This window comes from Neodiprion lecontei, chromosome 3 (genome assembly GCF_021901455.1).
Source record: "Neodiprion lecontei isolate iyNeoLeco1 chromosome 3, iyNeoLeco1.1, whole genome shotgun sequence".
Taxonomy (NCBI): domain Eukaryota; kingdom Metazoa; phylum Arthropoda; class Insecta; order Hymenoptera; family Diprionidae; genus Neodiprion; species Neodiprion lecontei.
In genome coordinates this window covers 29,579,396-29,599,945 of record NC_060262.1, presented here as the reverse complement: position 1 = coordinate 29,599,945, position 20,550 = coordinate 29,579,396, and the positions used below count along the sequence as shown (strand labels likewise).

The following is a 20,550-nucleotide window of genomic DNA, read 5'->3' as shown; positions in this document are numbered from 1 at the left end:
TGGACCCCTCGGTTCCTCCCCCTCCGCCCCCGCCTCGCCACTTTCCCGTCGACCTCATCTTCCGTCTCGGTCGCGCCTCAACACTCCGCAACGAGGTTTCCGATGGCGTCCTCTCCCTCTCTCGCGGCACTCTTAAGACTTAACGGGGTGCACCCGGGGAGTATCATTGAATCTTGCAAGGGAGAGCTGCCGGTCAGGACGAAAATAGTATTATTGTATTATTACGGGAAGGAGAAGAAGGAGATTGAGGATGACTCGGGAAAAGAAGAAGGCGACGAAGAGCAAATCTCGAGTTATCGTCACACCTTTCGCACCTCTGCTGCACATTCCGCTGTCTAGCCCCCGATTTCACAGCCCTGTTTTCTTTCCCTTTATCCTCGTGTGTGTGCACTGTTCGGAAAATATGTTAATTTTTACCTACACTTGACGTTTCTGCATTCTTCCGGTAAGTCTGCCTTATATTCAAAATCTGTGTTCATTCAATGAACCAGTATAATATATGGTCGTGTTGAGCTTTCATGAATTATAGAAAATGTTTTACAAACTCGAAAAAACTTGTATATGTAAATATTCTACTCTCCTGAGAAACAGGTACACGTGCAAGTCGATTTGACATTTACACTTCATAAGTCAAAATATAAAATTTGTATTAATTGTTAGTTTGGTTAATAGCATGTCAAAGTATTTGTATTTGCTTAAAATGTATACCGTGTTGTTATCACTGCTCGTGAGAATAAAATTAATGGTCATAAATATTATGTATTATCCTTACCTATCACTGAATTGCAAATAGTTTCTAATTGAAATTACTAACCTTGTGAATTGAACACTGTGTTAATTTCAGCATCTGAATGTTGACATGGAAGAATTATAAGATTCTGGCGCACAAATTACTTCCAACGATGTGTTTTTTGCATTATGTAAGTACAGGTTGCAGTGCAATTTTCGTTGTCAGATTTGTCCTGGATGTACCACGTATACATGTATAGTCGATGCAACCGCAGCTGGAGTAGCATGGATGACTTCTGTATGGGAAAAGGATCCCGGGTTAGTTTGGGAATTTTCATCATTTTGCAAGATTTTTGAGTTGATAATTTGTACAAGCGTAAAACACGAGGCGCTTGTTAGCACCCAGCTCTATTTAGCGAATCATCGCTATGCATTTTCTTAAATCACATGATACCTATTTATTTGCAAATTGACTTCTACAATTTTAATATTCCATGATCCTACACAATCAGACACTTGTTAACTTATCACTGAAATTTGGTGTCAGTTACCTGTGAGCAGCACAGCTTTTCTGCCTCACTCATTTTGTTAAATAAAACACAATTTTCGCGTGACTTGACCTCAAAGTGTTACCTTCACCCGGAGAAAACGATATTACAAAAATCTTTGCACAGACGTACACTATTTGATCGTGGATTCAATAATTCGTTACTTCTACGCTTGAGTAAAATTGTTAGAATCACTATTTGTAACGGTAGGTATACAATGAATCATTATACTTCGAAGAAACATTGGTTTTTTATCACAGGGTTTTCTACAGCTTGTAATAAAAAGGTTTCACTGTATGTTGGTAGTAGATATTTTGAAGAAATTAAGAGAGAAAGCTTACTTAATTATTTTGCAAGGACGTACGCATCAGTCGTTCACCATTATAAGTTTGCACTATAAGCTCATCACCGTATCATTTACCTCTGTATACCAGATTTTGAAAGTTGGCAGGGAATTTTTATTTTTTTTTTTTTGTTTCACCGTTTAAGATTCTCTTGATTTAATTAGGGGAATTCATCACACCATAATATGTCATGTCAACATTCTCCAAGTATTCACTTGAAAACATTAATACTTGCGACAGGTTTACAATTCATATCTATTCATTATCAAGTTATTATCTTGGGAAAAAATTAACTCAATATTTGAAACTAACGATGAAATAAAACGTCTATCGTCTACAGTTTGGCACTGATAAGAATGTTCCAGAGTGCAGTATCGAATTGAATTATGATCAGTTTGGAGGAAAAAAAAATAAATTGTTCACCCTACTTGATGAAGGGGAATTTTGTATCGATTTGCGTAATAGGTACAGCGGAATTCCGTACTCGATCCGAGGTAGCAATTGTAGCCCATATACTGACCGAGCAAAAATGCAATTCCACTCAAGTTTGTTGGGCGTCTTCTTCTTTTTCTTCCTCAGTTTCTTTTTGCTTTTTCATGGGTCTGAATCCGAGACCCCGTAACGTGTCTAGCTAATAATAATGATGGTTTACACTTAGCTACCTATGTTGCACCGCACACCCGTAATAAGAGGAGGGTTTACAGGCGAAGGCGCGCGCGTGTGCGTTGATCGCCATACAACGGGTGTTCGGTAATTTTCAAATTCATTTCTACCATCCCGAAACGTCGTTTCCCTTCGGTTAGATCAATAAACTTCTACCCATAGTGCAGAGCGTCGGTTGTCCGGATTTGAAATTCAAACGTTAATTCCTAAAACTGAATTGCAGAAACGTGAAAATTCCCTTAAAAAATTGTCGCAGAATTACAGCAGTTATTATCAACGCTGTGTTTAACGCTGCGGACAAACGGTCCCGAGAAATAAGATCGAAATCGACACTTGGGAATCTCGAAATTCGGACGCGTCACCCGATGTGCAAGACGCGCAGCTCTGCAGTGGCGAGGGCCAGACGTAACCCGAAGCCCGGAGAGCCTTAGGAGGCGGCCACGCGGCCGATCCGCACAGCCACTTATAACGCCGATGGAGCTTCTATCACACGAGCGAAGGTAATGCCACGGGTTAGCGAATCTGTCGTCGTATCCTCTGACTAACGATCACCGAGGAAGAAGCTGAGTTCGGCGATTTGGTGGAAGCGCAGCGCGGGCCTCTTGCGTGGCGAAAACTCTGCCCTCGGAGCGTCGATGTGGCACGTCTTTTTGACGCTTCTCACCCACTTACACCGGCAATTTTATGATAACGAGCCCGAAACGGGTTTCGGCTCATACCGGCTTTCATTGTAAGCTCGGCTCAGCGCCTTACCTTATCTAGCAAACTTACGGCGATTGGAGTCTTTCTTCTTACTATTATCGGTATAAATTTTGTAAAAATACCCGTTAGGGAATCTGACGATTTGAATAACGGTCGTAAAAATTCAAAACTTTCCAAATTCCGAACTTATATAGATCCTCAACTCAATCGGTGCTATGCCGCATTAGACTGGAATGGAACCCTTGAATACAAAACAGTTTTCTCCGTTAGTTTACCGTGAAACAAAACATTTCAAATAATTCAGTTTTTGTCGTGTGTTAGTAAAGTACCGATTTAACACCTTACCGGAAGAGCTTACAGTCTACAAACGAGACCGCGAAAAGCGTAAAAAGACTCGCTTACCAGCGTCCGTTACCGCTGTGGAATGTTACTATCTAGGTTTCCTTTTTTATCGATGCGGTGAGAAGGAAAACATTCGTTTTTGTACCGACTACCGGCAAGTTATTATTCGTTGAGAAACTTCAATCGCGGCCGGTTCTGCGCTTCCAAGATTATTTTAGTAAAGAACATGACCATTTTTAGACTTGGTACATTTTTAGATTCTGAAATAGATGGAACCGTATTAAAAATCTGCAGACAAATATCTGAACATTAGTATTACAGCACTTTCCCACATGTGGCAAAATTTTTTGAGTTTTTTTTTCCCCAGGCTCTGCTTATCTAGATATTACCAAAATGGTATAGATGATTTATTTTTCGATACGGCATTACAACTAATACCGTAATGCAATGACTTCAATGACGATTTTATTTATAAATAAATTTTCATGGTACAATAAAAACAATGTAAATTACCTCACATGCCAAGTGATGCCCAATCAGGTACGATTCGTCGGCTTGGATGGGAATGAGAAACGGGTGTATACCCTATACGTAGACTGCCACATGAGCCGAATGGCGAATATGCGAGCGAGCAGGCGAATGTTTACACAAGAGATAAATGTATCTCTGTGCTTCGATGACGGCAGTTATATAAGTGCGCAATGTTTACTACAAAATTTTCAGATGATATTGTCAGTAGTAATCGTCCGTCTTCAACATGACATTTGAGAGCAAAGTATACGAGACTGATTTTACAAGCGTAACAGAAAACATCTTTCAATGATAGTTCCACGCAATAACCAGATTATGACGGAACGAAAAATAAACACCATTTGTACTGCAATTCATTGAAATAATAAAATTGAAGGGGAAATTTGGTACGATTCACGGTTTGAAATTGGGAATTAGGCTTTCTTCTTGGTTTTCCTCGGCGATTTTGCGATCCTCCCACCCTTCGGACTCTTCGCCTTGGACGGTTTTCCGGCTTTGTTAGCGTACTTCTCGACGAGCGAATCGAAAAAGTTGTTGGCCTCTTTTGCCCTAGCTGTACCCCTATTCTGAATCGCTAAGGATAAGGCGTTAGACGCCGCGTTTTCTTCGTTTTCAATTTTCAGCATCTTTTCGAGCTTCTCAGCTTCCGCCGCTTCCTTGGCCCACTAAAACCGTAACATAATTCACTTTTATATATAAACATCTACGAAATTAGAATCGAAAAGGTATGCGAAAAACTCGCCAGTTCTATTTCCCATCGGCTGTTTTTTTTTTCCTTCCGATACAATTTTTAAAAACACACAACGTCAGACTGACTCAACAATGATCATTTTTGTTTGACAGAAAATTCAACACCGTTAATAATATTCATTGCCGTGTAACTCATCCAACATATGGCACGTTGGCTTGGGGAATCTGTCGGGGAAAGTCTGAAAATGTCAGGGATTTATCGGGAAGAGTATCAAAGACAGTTGCAATAGTTGCAACCATGATTCACGTACAAGTTGCACGTAGTGAGAGTTTTGGCTACGAAAGCATGTGCGATAAGAAAAAATTAATCCAGACCAAATTCGTGTAAAATATAGATAGCAGAAAGAACGTAGAAAAGTCAAATGCGGAGAATTTTCAAGATGGATTAATCAGCCCACCCAGCAGATGTTGAGTCACGTAAAAAAATTATTCAAGTGCGTACTACTCCGGTTTTACTATCGAAGTACTAGCCTCGATTTTTTTCTATAAATATATTTCAATACGTGAACTAAATTTGTCTACAGGTATTGGAAGTACGTGTACTTCAGGGAACGGGAAGCGAGGCTAGGCAGCGGCGATTATTTAACAGTATATTATAATCATCTATTTCAAAGTTATCAACAACGCGTGTCGTTGACTCAGGCCATTGCTCGCGGATACAGACCTATATGTATACTGTATATGCTTACAGGGTGTTTATATTGAACATCTTAAGTCGGCTGCAGCCGCATAACGATGGTTACTAATCCATCCCTTTCTCGCCCCGTATAAACTAGTCGGTTATAGGGATATATCCGAAAGGGTATAGCGGGTTTGGAAGTTGTTGTTGTTGTTATTGTTATTATTATGGTGTACACAAAATGAAATATTCCTGGATTGCTCAACGCATGGTAATATCCAGTCGAGTAAGATTTAAGTTTGCGGTAAAAATTGGCAAACAAAATAAAGATTGGCTAACGCGCATAACGTGTTTAAATAAATGTTCTTACCATTTGCCGGCGCAATGAAAGTACCTGTACTATTGTAACATTGAAACGTTCTATTTACAATGATTGTGACAGATATTTCGCTACAATATCACCGCTGAATTTAGTTTCAGGTCTTGCAACAAAACAGGAGCAGATAAATTACCAACTGCCAAGTTCGTAACATACAGTAATTTCATAAGACTTCCAAATTATGTAGAAGATGGTTTGTTTTGAAAATGAATCTGGCTATTTATAAGGATTGCGCGAGTAACAGATTTTCCTCGATTGTAAGAATATTTGCAAACTGTCTTCCGTGGCGCATGCTTTTTACAGAGTTTCACTACGATAGATATAAAAACCAAGCAACGTGCAAGACTTTGTCATGGTTTATTGAATTTGGCACCGAGCTGCAGCAATTATTACTAATGCCGCATCATCGATATCCCCAACCATTGATAATTAATCGTTTCAAAGAGGAAACTTCAAGTTTTAGAGTAATGTTATTTGTACGGGTGTACATAGGTATGTGTATTTACACCCGCCCAGGTAAAACAAAAATCGCATCTATTATCAGTGTTATTGAAATTGGAGAAACGCGTCGCGTCGATCCAGCCACCTGTTCGAACTCTTCCCAAAATCTTATAGATTTTACAGCATCGTCTCAGCGGTAAAAACTGTAAAGTGGGTTGTAAAGTTGACCACAGATATTATTCGAAACACGTTCATCGACGGAAGTTTATTTTGCCGTTCGTAGTTATTCACGCCTTTTTTTCATTCTAATTTTTGTACAATCAAAATGTGTGGAAGGGCGTGGAATTCGACCTTCGGAATACGTGCGTGACGTAATAGGGAACGTCACGGACCGATCTATTCCTTCGGTCTACTTCAAGATTCCGTTATTTGTGTTACCCTAAACGTTGCTGGTAGCTGAATTACGTCGTTCAAGTATTTATAAATCTGGCAGCTTTCCTAAAGCATTCTCTAATGTTAGCTGTTACATAACTCGACCCCTATCACGGGCTCGCGTTGTGGGTGTAGGTACTTCTTTGATCCGTTAATTGATCGACCTCGCGTCATCGTATCGGCAAAACTTTTGGGAATTCGCCTGCTTCATCTCTGTTCGGTAATCATAATTACGTGTAAACGGTACGGCACAGCAGCCGATGTTGCATGGTACTAATTTCGCGATAATCCAGCGTGAAGACAGATATTGCACGAATCATTCCGTCGGAGACAAATTGAACAACGGGAAGTTAAATGTAGTAACTAAACGTATATTCGCAAAAACAACTTAGATTATACGACTGTCTATACGTTTGGAAGTCGTCCAGAAAAATTCATCAGACGTTCATTATGTTCAATTCACAGATGTTTTTTTAAAGCTAAAACGACTCCTTTTCACAAACTCGACGAAGATTACATGTATATACGTATATACTGCAGATAGTAATAATGAACCGTTGCCAATATTTTTAAGTTGCTTTTACACAGCTTGTTGTTACAAACCACGGAAAGAATGGTTTACAAATTACGTCATTGCTTCGGCCCATTTATAAACCGTACCACACTTGCTACAGGAAACTTGAAAACCGTAAATTTCAAGATTATTTATGATTAGAAATTAAATCTTCTGCTCAATCACTACCTACCGATGCCCTGTGTTCATTTTGGTTCAGCTTGCGAAAAAAATTAAATTCCACGTATTAGTATTCGTATAACGATGCAGTTACACTTACATGGACCTGATCGTATTTTCTTGTGATTAGAGATAAAATGCGAGATATATACGGAATGGCGTGATGTTAACAAATTCACAAATCATTTACCCGAATACGAAACAACGAGGAATGTACAAAACACAGAAAAATACTATAGCATCGTTTGAATGGTGAAACAAATGCCGCATTTACATTAAGGAACAATATGGGGTTTAATTGAACGATATTATATGTACAAAGATGCTCAATGTCAGAGTCATTCGCGATAAGAAAATTCTTATTCAGGTTCGTTCAGGGTTAAATTTTGGTATGTGAATACTTTATCTGCGTCTACAAGTATACAAAAATGGCTTATTTTATCCAGCTAGCCAAACCGGGTTAATATTAATGCACCGTGGGTACGACAAAGTGCCACCGAATTATCTCATCCCAGATTTCTTCTTGCGTTTTTCTAATCATGTCTTGACCTTTTTTTGCCCAAGAAAGTAGTATGTGTGCGTTGGGAATGTGATTAAAAATGTAGTAAGCTCGTACACTGCCATATGTGCAGTGAATTCGGTTGCAACGATTCGTCTGAAACGAATAACCGTGCAGCATCGTAAGTCGAGGAAAATTTTTCTCGTCAATTAACGGATGTATATCCATGACACCAACTGACCCGTGATCATCGCGTTGGAAATAATTGTTGGAACAATCGCAGAGTGACGATTGAGAGCGCGACATTTCACATTCCCGGTAAATTGTCAGGTCGCGTAATACGGAGGCCACATTAGTATAACAAATTAATGGGAAATTCTTCTAAAACGGGTTCAAGGTTGTCACGTGCGTTGGCTAGAGAGTAAATAATTAAATTATCATTAATTTCGTAGTTATTTGATACGACATACGATACATGTCGTGTTTAATTGGTAGTTGGATCAGTGTGAATGATTGTAAACAAACTAGGAACGTCCCGTCGTTTTGTTGGATTTTTAAACCTCCGGCGGAAGCGTTGGAAGATAGACTTGGAAGATTGAGTGAGCTATGCAGAAGCAGTTTTTCCACCGTAGTGTAATACAGACGAATCACTGTTAAGCTAGACGCACGTGTGTACAAAATACGGGAACTGGATGTTACATCGTTGCTCAACGCGCACGTGGCACGTGAGCTTTGCAAGCTTTTGTACAAAATCAAGATAGTGAAGGAGGAAGGGAAGAGAGTAGTACTGGAAAAATGGCGTTTAACCACACAGCCGGGTATTTTTAACGCTTCGAAGATCTGATCCCATGTTTTAACTCTCACGCAACGAGCAGAAATGAGATTCCACCCGGTAGAAGCTGTATATTTAAACTGACATTGAAATTGACAGCGTGTTTTAGTTTAGTGTAAAGAAAAAGAAAAAAACCCACTCGTCAATGGTTCTCATTTATTCGCTTATTCTTTAAAATCAGGTCGATCTGCACACGCGTGTGGGATAAGCGTTCAGAGCTTTTTATATGGATGCGGTCACGATTTCTGGTTTATCTGTAGGAATAGAAATTTGACGAAGAAAACGAGAGAACAAAATAGTTACGAGACAATTTTATCTGCAGAACGATTATTTATACCTATACCATATTGTTGTTTCGTAACAATCAATACGGCATTGTTCAACAACATTTTTTCACTGATTTTATTGAATAAAAATAATTCCGTATGTATAATGATCCGCTTTTTATCAACTGTGTGGAGCACTGCATGAATAACCGCATGATAAACTTATAATCGCTATTTAAATGTTAAACTGTTCATTAAACGCCATTCGGCACTCAACACCTTACTTATTCAACTCTATAACTAGAAATAAAGATAAAGTATATGTATATATAATAATGTAAATGCATGGTTCATATAGTCGACAAGATACAGCTTAAAAACGATATTTCAAATTAATATTTTCTTATCATTCCGTCGAGTGTCGTTGCAATTACGTTATCCACTTGATTTTCTCAAGCATCCCAATCGAAGCTATTAATTTGAAAAAGTGAGAGAAAAACAATTGTGGAAAGAAGACCACGCGTCAGATATCGAAACAAGTCGATTATACTCAGTTGAAGTTGTAATTAAATTTAAGTCGCTGAAAACTGATAAGTAAGTGCAGTCATATATTCGCCGCTCCGTATTCGGTACCATGAACCGTCAAACTTTAACCTCACAGTGAACCTAAGCAAAACACGACAACGAATATCCCGATCGCATATCTCCCGGCGTTCCTCAATCCTTGACCGGCATCGTTGCACAGCGGCAGCGGTTTGTCAGTTTCTTCTTCAGGGACCGTTTGTCTGACCGTTGTCGGACTGACGAGCTCGTGTTGTTCACCCGGTTGAGAATCGGCGACGTTGTCGTAGGGGGGTGGAAACACAGAGGCGAACTGGAGACTTTCATCCCTTTCCGGTTCCCCGTTCGTCGCGTTTGGTGCTGGCATGATAACCGTGGGCACCGGTGACGGAGGAGGATAATGGACCACTGGAACACTCGCGGACGTGTAAACGGCGACCGGGATTACGGGGGTCGCCTTTTCTTTGCCGACTGGAGCCACCTTCGTAGTCGATTCCAAGCTGAAAGTGGTTGTCACTATGTCGGATGACTCCTGCTCGTAGCTCGTGGTGACGATACTCGACGCTTCGATTATCTCGGACGACGACAGGGGCTGGGACGTTTCGGTGGTCGAGGGTACCGCCAGGATTTCGGGAACCGGCTTGGGAGTCGAGCTCTTCGGTTCTCTCCAGAGCGTGTTCGTCGTGAGAACTTCGCCGATGTCGATATCCACCGAGGTGAGAAGTTCCAGCGGCCTTTGCGTGATGGGAAAAAATCGGGGTGTCGTGACGATCGGAATTATCGGCGTCGATTCCGTCGAAACGATCCTGTCCAACTTTTCGGCGGCCTCGACTGCCTTTGCGTAAGAGTTCTTTTCATCTTGTTCGGAAACCTGAATTTCCTTCCAAGTTTTATCCGTTTCGGCGGTGATGCCGTGCTGCTTGACGAACTCGGCCATTAGCCGTGGGCATTTGAACGTGGGCACTTGGTCCAAGAGGAATATCCGCAGTGACTTTAAGTTCGACATAGCTTTCGTGTCGAGGCACTCGATCGGGTTTCCGGAGAGTCGGAGCTCCGCCAGGTTTTCAATTAGTTTGTAGACACTGGGTTCGATCCCGGTGATCTTGTTATGGGTCAGATCTAGATACGTGAGATACTCCGGACCCTGAATCCAATTCGCTTTTACGCTGGTCAGATGATTGTTGTTTAATGTCAGTTGTTCCAGGTTATATTTGTTCTGAAAAACACCGGGCTCGATTTCTCGGATACTACAATTTGAACAACTGAATATTTGCAGTTGATTAAAACGTTTCAGCGCGTCGACCGACAGTTTCGGAACTTTCATGTCTGATATTTGAAGTACTTCTACGTCAGCTTGTACTATCTTGAGGTCAGAAATGTCACCTCCATTGCAGGAATATTCCTTTAATTTTCCTTCACAATTTCCACTGATACGTGATATAGTTGACACCAGCAGCAAAAGCACTGATAACACAGCGTGTGAATTCACCATTTTCTTGGAGTTCTCAAATTTAGATGTTGAATTGAATAATTATAGTGCGAATTTTCAATTAGCTAGCGTTTCATTTCCCGAAATTGTAACAAACCGATGAACTTCTCGTACATCTCATGGACCGAGAACGACTAACGTTCGACGAAAGCGGGCGAAACGTGTTTCTTCAATACCGCGAAAATTCCACGAGCAACTTTCATGTGCAGAGTATATGGAAAAAAGTCTTCAATGTATAAAGACGATTGGCATCGAGCCAGCACGGTTGTTTACACATTCACGAATATACGGTACGATTCGGTCAGGGTTATTCTGAAATTAAAAAATTTTTAACTTTTCATTCCGGTAACTCGTAATAAGCGTCTGTCCAACGTCACCACCGGACCGATTGTTTGGAGCAACTAAAGAGAAGTCTTCTGTTAGCGGGATATTTATTTACCAGTGGTCGAGCCCTCCCTTCCACTCTACGTTTAATCGTCAAGTGGCTATCCATCGGTAAAAATAGGACAGCATGAAAATAGAACGGACGTATGGTCGTGCTATTCCAGTGGAAAACGGCGAACACATGCGTGATTTCAAATCGAATTGATAAAAATTGAACTGGGTCACATGCAAATCTGCCACATGGCATTTACTGTGCATGATAAGTTTTACCTCGATAACACGTCTTCGACATTTAAAACCATTTGCGATAAGCAAATGGATCACCAAATTTAGAGAAAACAATTTTCTATTGTTTCTTGACAACATTCTTTTCACATTGAGGTCGTTGAAAATAAAATTGTAGGATATATATTCATAACAGGTTGCATTGCATATGGCATTGCGGAATATTCGGTGGAGATGTGCCACAAAAATTGTTAAATATTCACTACATTCCTGTGTACAAAACAATAAACACGTACATTTGACAACTTTCTTGCACAATAATTTTACATTTTTCTTAGTAATCTTAAAATTTTCGAGCTTGAAAAATTTTACGAATAGCATTTGAAATAGTGAAATATTTCAGATTTTTTCAAAATATTTCGGAGGGTTATATCAATGTATACGATTGTGAACCAAATAAATTAATTTGATATTGCAAAACACGAGTGATCTTGATTTGACAAATTATTAGTTCATCGAAACGAAAATAAAACAAGTACAGAAAAGAGCATGCAAGTGAAAAGGCATCATTAAATATCAAGTTAAAAATACTTGCGGTAAATGATTTGTCCTGACACAATGTCTGTTTGGTTGATTCCACATTGATCCTTTCTATGCTTACAATTAGAGACCTTCGTCCCTCCCCCTCTTTTACCACCGCAGGTTAATCATTACATCAGTAATTTCATTTAGTTTCACAACTGTTGTTCGAGCACGCAGTTTTGAATGTCTTAAAAATCACAGCTGTATACATATACCGTTTTTGCCAAATGATCGCGTGACGTCACTGCCATGCCTGCTTTCCAGTGTGGTATGCCCCTCCCCCCCTTCCCTTCCCTGAACATTTATTGAGTAATATTTAAACGGTGTCTTAGAATTTCGGTGCAATTGCACTTTTCGCATGGGTGAATCTTTACAGGAATTTCGTTCTCTACTATTTGTTAAAGTCTGTTCTTAATAGTGCACAGCACTACGGTGCACCACCAGAGTTCGGAATTATCAGTACAGAGTAATCCGTACTTGATGTATACTGGTTATGGAAGTGGTGAAACAGATATACAGATTGAACAATATTCATAGGCAAAGTGTTGAATGGAATCAAATTAAAATTCGATTGATTCAGAGAGACGGATATTATCGTTTATAAAGATTTCTTAGCTATTGATCATGCGAAATGAAAGATAGGAATACACATTTGGGTGGGGAACATAACAGGCACCAAAAATGATGTGTAGACTTGGCTAGTAGAAATCGTGGGACAGGAAAGGAATGGGAACAGATTTCCAACGTATTAGCCTTTTCCTGATTATTTTAATTCAATATGGCTCACTTACCTTTCGTTTCCTGCGTATTTTCTTTTTGGGATCCTCCTCAGTGAAAGCTTTGAACTCTGGTACATCTCCGGTTTCAATCAATTCTTGAACTATATCGTGCAGACGCGGTTCTTCAGCACAGTTTGTAAATGGAACAGCTTCAAGAATATAGTCCATATCACCTTTGCCTGGAAAGTTATGATAGAAATATTCTTAATTCAATCATGACTGTGACGAAAGTACCAAATTCCCACGTTTGCGCACAAATTGTATTGTGTAAGGGTCTCGCAGTAACGTTAGTGTGAATGCATGCTTACTGTCCATATAAGCCCGCTTCAAGTCTTTTATCTCAGTTTCAGATCCCTTGTAATTTTTTTCATAATTGTTGATATCTTCGACAGTTATTTCTTTAAATAAAGATCGCCAGTAATCAGCCCAATTTTTCATAACAACTTCCTCGCTCTCCTCGTCAAATTGGCCAGACTCGTCGTAGATCTTCCTCTTATCATTGTCGCTTAGAATTGAGTGGATCCTTCCGAGTACTTTGAACTTTTCCGTGGCTTCAGCCTTCACGTTTTCCTCCACTCGATCAGGGTGTACGAGTAGTGACAATTTGTGATACGCTTTCTTAACTGCAACAAAATGTTCCAAAATAATCATTATTCTCTATTTGCATTGGATTCATAAAGATCTCTTTGTTAGCGAAGCAAATATTCAAATAGACATTGGAGCTTGTCGGAAATAATTCGGATGCATGTTTTTGTTACTCCGATTTCAAAAATCTCGGAACGTCATAGGATGAGAAAATACGACTTGATTTCGTCAAATATTTCTACCGAACACCGTTGACTTTACAGGTTAGGATATCAGCTGTAAACAGCAACGTTAAACGTACCTTGCTTCTCGTTTGCGTTTGTCGGAATCTTCAACACTTCGTAAAAGTCACGGGCGCCGAAATACTTTTCGCACAAATCCAGGAGCCCCGCCATTGTCAATTATTTTATAAAAACGTTCAATTTACCATAGATTTATTCTACTCAATGCAAAATCACTTTCAGACGGCGCACATCTGTCCTCCTAGAACTAGAAGCGCGAAATGAACGCTGCTGCCCTTGCGCACGCAACGCCGAGTTGGGTAAACAAACGGCTCGTGTCTCTAACTGTATTGCGGTTAGCTTGCCATTGGGCGCAGAGTATACGTGGTTGCATACTATTTGGCGTTTAACGCGGTCAACTAATTTTAATGACGTCCCGGTTGTGTTCGTTTGGCATTCAATCGGAAGAAGTATGGACGTTGTTCAATGAGCGATTCTCCCTAAGATAAATTTCAGAAATTGGGACTGTTTTTACAACACATGGTTAACCCTATCTGATATTTGAGTTGGAGATGAGTTAGAATTATACGTTGTAAAATTGAATAGGAATATGCTTCACAATTATATTTCATCGTATTATTAATGATCGTCTTGTTCATTATCTCTTTTGTATTTGAAGGTTGGAAATTGGAATTATTTTTACGGAAAATATTTTTTTTATGCTTGAATTAATAAAGAAATAAAATGAAGAGAAATTCTCTGCATTGAATAAGAAAAAGATCTCTTTTGGACTTAAAAACTTATTTCCAATTTGGCTTACTTTCTACCGAACAGTTACCAGTTTTTTAGACTCGGCTGCAAAAAGTTATGATACGAAATTTGCTTGTAATGATGTATCTGTACAAGAGTCTATAATAATATTTATAACTGCTAGTGAACTTGAAACGTGCGACTCGATTATTAGTCCTACAAATAAATTCAATAAAAAAATTTGACTTGCCATTATTTTTATATTGGTGGATTTGAGAACCGGAGAAAATTGAAATTACTCGTTCCAAGCGACCAAAATATCCTTACCTGAGAATTTATTATGTGGTAGCCGAATGCACGAATGCGACTTTCGTCTTGATTGGTGATTTTTACGCTACCGTGGTTTCAATAATGAACACTGATCATAAATTTTCATTTGATTCACTTAATAGTCTTTTATATAGCTATGTGTATTTGTTATTATGTTTTTAATCAGCAACTTCTGGTGTAAGAGGCGTCTGAGAAGTTATCAAGGTGACGTGAAATTCATAAGGCTGGTCGTAAAATAAGATTGAAAATGTATACCGTAGCGATTGCGTTAACGACGTCAGGAGACGATAAAGAGACGGTACCGAACTTTGCTCGATGCTTGTAGCTTACCCCGTGTAAAATTTAAGCGCAATGCTCAGAACGTCTTTGTTTTTTCGTACTATTCTCATAATATCTTTATTACTGTCACAGTCAACACAGAATTTTGTCTATGCATGAATATGATTCCACATTCCTGGTTACCATTTTAATTTGTAGCACTGTTCTCGTCCTGTACTTCTCTTTGCAGCCACTTCAAGGAAACCCAAAAGCTTGTCGCCACCGCCACGCCTAACCGTCTGATAAAAACACTTGATATTGGCCTAAATGTATTCTCTTGACACTATTAACCATCACAACAACAATAGGTACTATTTCACACTTTTACGTGTCGCATCGATCATTAAACTTCTATCCAACTAATTATCGGCGCAATATATCGCGGTTGTGGTTCTAGCGGTTATCCAGTCCAGGTAGTCGGTAGTCTTGACGTAAATACCCGGCATGCCACGTCTGGCACATCCTATACCCCAAGAAACAACCCCTGCGAAATCACAGATTCACAGGTTTCGAATTAACTGATTAAAGCAGGCAGTTTGACCCAATACGTAACAAGTGGCTATGCGGTGTCTTACCAACGATTTCATACTTGTCGTCCTGTCTTTTGAAGAGCAGAGGGCCGCCGCTGTCGCCCTATCGTTTTTAACAAAGCTACGTTCAGCTGATAAATAGTTGAAAAGGACAGCAGCACAAGTCATAGGCTAGAGAGAAACGTACCTGACAGGCGTCCGTGTCGTCATTGTACGCACAGAGCATAGACTTGGTGAGATGGTTGCCGAACGACGTATTACGACAGTCGGACCAGGGCATAACTTTCAGATCAGCTTGACGGAGGAATCTGGAAGCATTACCAGAGGTGGTGACTCTGCCCCATCCGGTAGCACTGACCTTGTGATTGGTGTAGTCCGATTCTATCACAAGGGTGTAATTATCACCGAAGATAAATATTAGTATCTGGTTATTATCGACCTAGAGAAAAAAATTTACTGATCCATTCGTCGCACCTCTGTAAGGTAGACAAACTGGTTTGATGTTCTCGTTGTACCGTACGGGGTACTTGAGTTTAATCAGAGCGATGTCGTTCGTGTCGTGCAGGAAATCGCTCCTGAACCCATCGTGAAGAATCACTTGTTCGATGGGCGACACGACGCCTCCATCGCGATTCTCGATGTCGTGGATTCCAAGCCATACGGATAGATCGTTCTGGTTTGTCCTGCGGGAGACAACGATACCGCTAGTTTAGGATCACGAAGCCGACGTAGCTGCACAGTAATCCATGAAAACATACCATTTCACGCAGTGTCCGGCAGTAAGGATGTATCGGTCGTTGATCAGGGTTCCGCCGCAGTGCAGAGAACCTCTGACGAAGATCGCTGCGACCCAAGGGAAAGTGTGCGGCACCGATATTACTCCACCCACGATTCGGTTGCCGACTCCTTCGCCGGAAACTCCGCACTCTGGTACAAGCAACAAACACAAGAAGTTGGATCATATCGTTGATTCTGGCCTGCGTCATAGCGCTACGCAGCATAGATATGACATGAAATTTACCACATTCCGGATCAATGACTTTAGGCTGCAAGGTTTTCCGGGACTCGACCACCTGGAACGACGACGTAATTTTATCGTGCGATTTAGGTGACGTTGTCATTATTTCATGACGTTATTCCAAAAGAGAAATTCAACTAACCTGATGTATCAGCAAAGACCATATTGCGAATAACGCTGCACTCCGTTTCATGGTGCTAATGTGGCGAATAACTGCGCCGAGTTGATGACTCCCTCTAATCTACAGAAGCTACTGAGCTCGGTGGCCGCATACTTCGATCTATATCCCGAGTGATATGCGGCTTACTTGGCAAACCCCCGTACAGCGACTCGGTTCGCATCTGTCGTTACCTGCATTGGTTGCTCCTCGTTTTCTTTGCCTCATCTTACATTTACCGAGCTCCGTCCCCTCTCTGCATCTTCTTATTCCATTTGTGCTTACGGCAATACGGCAATAGCATAGCCAAGGCAAGGTTGCTGTAAAAAATGCTAAAAGGGTATTGCATGTATTTTTTATGATTTCATTGGATGCAAAGCCTCTATTTACTGTAGCGTAGTTGAGTCTATAGCGTTCGACGTTTAGAATTAATTTCTATGATAGCTCGATTAGAGCTGCTAAATCGAGGATTTGAACGTGAATTATAAAAAACACCTTGTAGTCAGAATGTTACTGTTTATCTAATAAATGAATTTGCAATTATTGTATTACTCAATATGTCAGACTTTGTTCATAATCACCAATAACTCAATAACTGCTACCTATTGATTTGCATGATTGATACTTACCTGAAGTATAAGTAAATGGTTGTTGAGTACTATCCAGATATAACTGAGCAAGCTTAAAGCTGGTTAGACTTCAAATCAGTGGATGAATTCAACAACATGCTGTAATCTTTATTTATGTTTTCAAGATACATGGACACGCATGGCACATATGGACACGAGCTCGCAAATTTTATTTGTAATCCTGCACATACCAACATGTAATAAAATTTCAACATTCCAGTATATAGACATGAGTAAATATGTGTAAGCATTGCGCAATGCTAAATAAACTAGAATCAATTAATACCTGAAATTTATTCACTAAAGGTCGATTTTCGATCAACGCCAACAGTACATTGAATCTTGCGACGTAACTTTAAGGATCCACGAAAGAAGTCGAGGAACGTCGGTGTAAAGTCCGGGGAAATCCTGGTTTCCACATCCAATACCATTTGATACGATTCCTGAAAGGCACGCTTATGATCTATCGCAATACTTCTTTTGTTAACGCATATGTCTGTTTTGATTAAGATCAATGCTCTGTCGATAAGGAAACAGTGCATTGAAGCTTGCAGGCATGATTACATCGATGTGTCTGAAAATATGCACACTTTTCCGGGATATTAAGGACTTAGCGTTGATTCTCTCTATGAATATTTAAGTAACTTCATCGGTAGAGAAGACCGGTTTACCACATAGAACTTGTCGAAAGACAACGATAATTTACTCCAAACTACGGTACATTCCATAGTTCCAATTGATATCTGGGACTACAAATCGCGAATTTGGTGCAATCTAATTTAACGATGCTAATCTCTTCGGTCGAATTTTATTGTTCACCTCGGTGTACGAGGTTGAGTACTTCAGCAACTTCAGTTATTAAATCGAATGGAGGCATGTTATACTCGGTGAATAGTGAGCGTTGGCATCAACGGCGCCATCGAGTTAAAGTAGAATCAAAAAGTACAACAACTTAATTTAATTTTTATGAAAATGGAACTTGTCGATATACTTCTATTTCCACTACGTAACTCACCGATTAATTCAAATTTCCGATCTTTATTCCGGACTTGCAGAGGACCACCGCTGTCTCCCTGAAACCGAAATTTAAGACGTTGAAGCAAATTTGCTTGCTGTTTCATTTCACGCTTACACAGAACTCACTTGACAAGCGTCGCGACCCGCAGCTTGGCGGGATCCGGCACAGAGTAGCGTTGGTATTTTGGTAGGACAGGATTGTGTCTCATAAATTTCCAAAGCTACGACCCGCAGCGAGCAGACTGTTACACCATGGTCAGCGCGGCCCCAGCCCAGTGTGAAGGCCACCTTTCCGCCAAACCGTGAGGCCGTGCTTCGTTGCAGTACTGTAATTAAGTCCGTGTATTAAATTATACAAACGTTTGTCTCTCCCCGCCGCTGCCATCTCCGTTACTCTCTCAAAATGATATAAAAACCACAATTTATATTGTTGATGTTTGAACGATTTTCTACTTCGAATTTAAAGTTATACACTTTCAGACTTTGGTCGGAGCAGCGACAATTGCAAAGTACCAAATCACAGTTTTTTTTTCCAATTCAACGCCCCCGGCAGGACTGAACTTTAGGTGAAAAGCTGACGGGTTCTACATGGCCAAGCACTTTATCAACATACTCATTTTCGGCAAACAAATCGGCCTGATGAACTCGTTGAATGTGACTCTCATGTTCAGCCGAATGAGCATTGCGTCAGCGTGGTTCGTGTCCTCTTGGAATTGTGGATGCGGATAAAACTTTTCAACGGAAAGTATCACTGTGCGAGAGTCAGCCGTGCATCGATCATGCTCACCAAGCACCACCTTTGTCTCTGCTTTGCTAAAACTTTGGCATCACGGCATCAGTCAGGTACAAATTCACTTACGGTATTACAAGAAATGCAATTACGGTGGTGATCAAATTTTCAACAGCCCTACACGTACCCTGAGGGGTGAAATTCAATCAGTTGAGAATTAGCGGTAAAAGTTTGAAATAACTGCAGTTTTTGAGGTGGCAAAAGTTGATGAGAACGGGAGTAACGAGTTTTTGATAAAAGATACGGTGTTCCACAGACAGTAGGACAAAAGACCCAAAGATCGGAATTAATTTTTGACAGTAATTTCAAGATTTTATCACTTCTCTGGAGTTCTATGCTATATACGTTAGAACTGACAGAATATCCGTAGCGTCTCAGTATCCAAGAGGATATAAGAGGATCCTCGGTGATAGATTTTTATGAAATATGATACGAATTCCCCGTAGGGAAGTGACGGAACGTCCGCCTAATTACCGTAAGTAACATGATCCGGTAATTCAGGTATATAAGATTTGAGGTAACGAAATGATTTCTTACCCCAACGCCAAACAATGTGCTGCCGTAAGGACGTAGCGATCGTTTATCAGGGAACCGCCGCAGACAAGATTGGAACCATTAGCGACGACCATCGCCATCCAGGGAAATTCATTCGGCGATGCCTTGACGCCGCCAACCACTCTTGTGTAGCCCGCCTGCCCTCCGCGGGAATTTGATCTCCCGCATTCTGTGCGAGAGTGTAACAAATTTGCATATCAAGAGCAGGAAACTCGACTCCTCCCGCATCCTCAAGCTAATCTTACCGCAGTGCTTGTAGCTTGGACTTCCGTAGGAATTATCTAATTGCCTCGACGATCGATGAGCAGATTTTATAGCCGAATTCAAGCACTGTACAGGGCAGAGTAAGCAGAGTGACAGCATCGCCAAAAAACTCACAAGTATCATTGTTATAAAACGGCTTTTGGTAACTGGTACAACTGGGCTTATGCAGGTACGAAAACACACTCGGCGACTGCCCATGCAGTAGTTTCTAGTTGGATGAGTTATCTATCCCGCACGCTGCGTCGCCGGTTTAATGAACAATTGTTTCATTACTTTTACGGAATGGTATATAGCGACCCGTATATTCGATCATCCAGTGATATCTCTCTTGACTGTAAAATATTTATGGAGACTTTCGACACCGGCTTAAGCCAAAATCGTCGGAATTTTATGGTATCGAAAACATGGGAAAGTGAGAATATCGACGTTTTCACTACTCCCGCAACTACCGAGAGGACGTCTATCGCGTGTTATCCTAAATTTATGAACTACGTTTGGTACTTAATCTTCCCGCTGTCCGTTTCACTCCTTTATCTGAATAATGTGATTTTTGACT

At 40.5% G+C, this 20,550-nt stretch overlaps 4 protein-coding genes across 4 annotated transcripts in view; all 4 read right to left on the bottom strand.

The window, feature by feature from the left end:
- Positions 1-3,628, bottom strand: part of LOC107220465 (sonic hedgehog protein A) — a 55,374-nt gene extending 51,746 nt beyond the window's left edge. Inside the window, exons 1-2 of the mRNA XM_046735540.1 lie at positions 2,142-3,628; positions 815-1,025 (exon numbers count right to left, since the gene is read on the bottom strand). Coding sequence (XP_046591496.1) covers positions 815-847 — 33 coding nt within the window. The 5' untranslated portion in view covers positions 848-1,025; positions 2,142-3,628. The remainder of the gene's footprint in view (positions 1-814; positions 1,026-2,141) is intronic.
- Positions 3,629-3,773: 145 nt separating this feature from the next.
- On the bottom strand, positions 3,774-13,923 carry LOC107220477 (dnaJ homolog subfamily C member 9). The gene is made up of 4 exons (XM_015659087.2): positions 13,717-13,923; positions 13,139-13,453; positions 12,843-13,009; positions 3,774-4,524 (listed from the first exon to the last, which is right to left on the bottom strand). Exons 1-4 carry the CDS (start codon positions 13,808-13,810, stop codon positions 4,273-4,275), a joined length of 828 nt encoding a protein of 275 aa, XP_015514573.1. The 5' UTR covers positions 13,811-13,923; the 3' UTR covers positions 3,774-4,272.
- Positions 8,687-11,280, bottom strand: LOC107220476. The gene has a single exon (XM_015659085.2). It carries the CDS (start codon positions 10,861-10,863, stop codon positions 9,466-9,468), a length of 1,398 nt encoding a protein of 465 aa, XP_015514571.2. The 5' UTR covers positions 10,864-11,280; the 3' UTR covers positions 8,687-9,465.
- A 455-nt stretch (positions 13,924-14,378) lies between the features above and the next one.
- LOC107220472 (transmembrane protease serine 9) lies at positions 14,379-20,117 on the bottom strand. Its single transcript, XM_046734330.1, has 14 exons — positions 19,976-20,117; positions 19,713-19,899; positions 18,999-19,204; positions 18,512-18,711; positions 18,384-18,441; positions 17,692-17,811; positions 16,890-17,059; positions 16,725-16,823; positions 16,586-16,637; positions 16,323-16,491; positions 16,039-16,247; positions 15,752-15,945; positions 15,610-15,667; positions 14,379-15,518 (listed from the first exon to the last, which is right to left on the bottom strand). The coding sequence occupies exons 1-14, from the start codon at positions 20,115-20,117 to the stop codon at positions 15,394-15,396; spliced, it is 1,989 nt and encodes a 662-aa protein (XP_046590286.1). The 3' UTR covers positions 14,379-15,393.
- Positions 20,118-20,550: the final 433 nt, after the last annotated feature.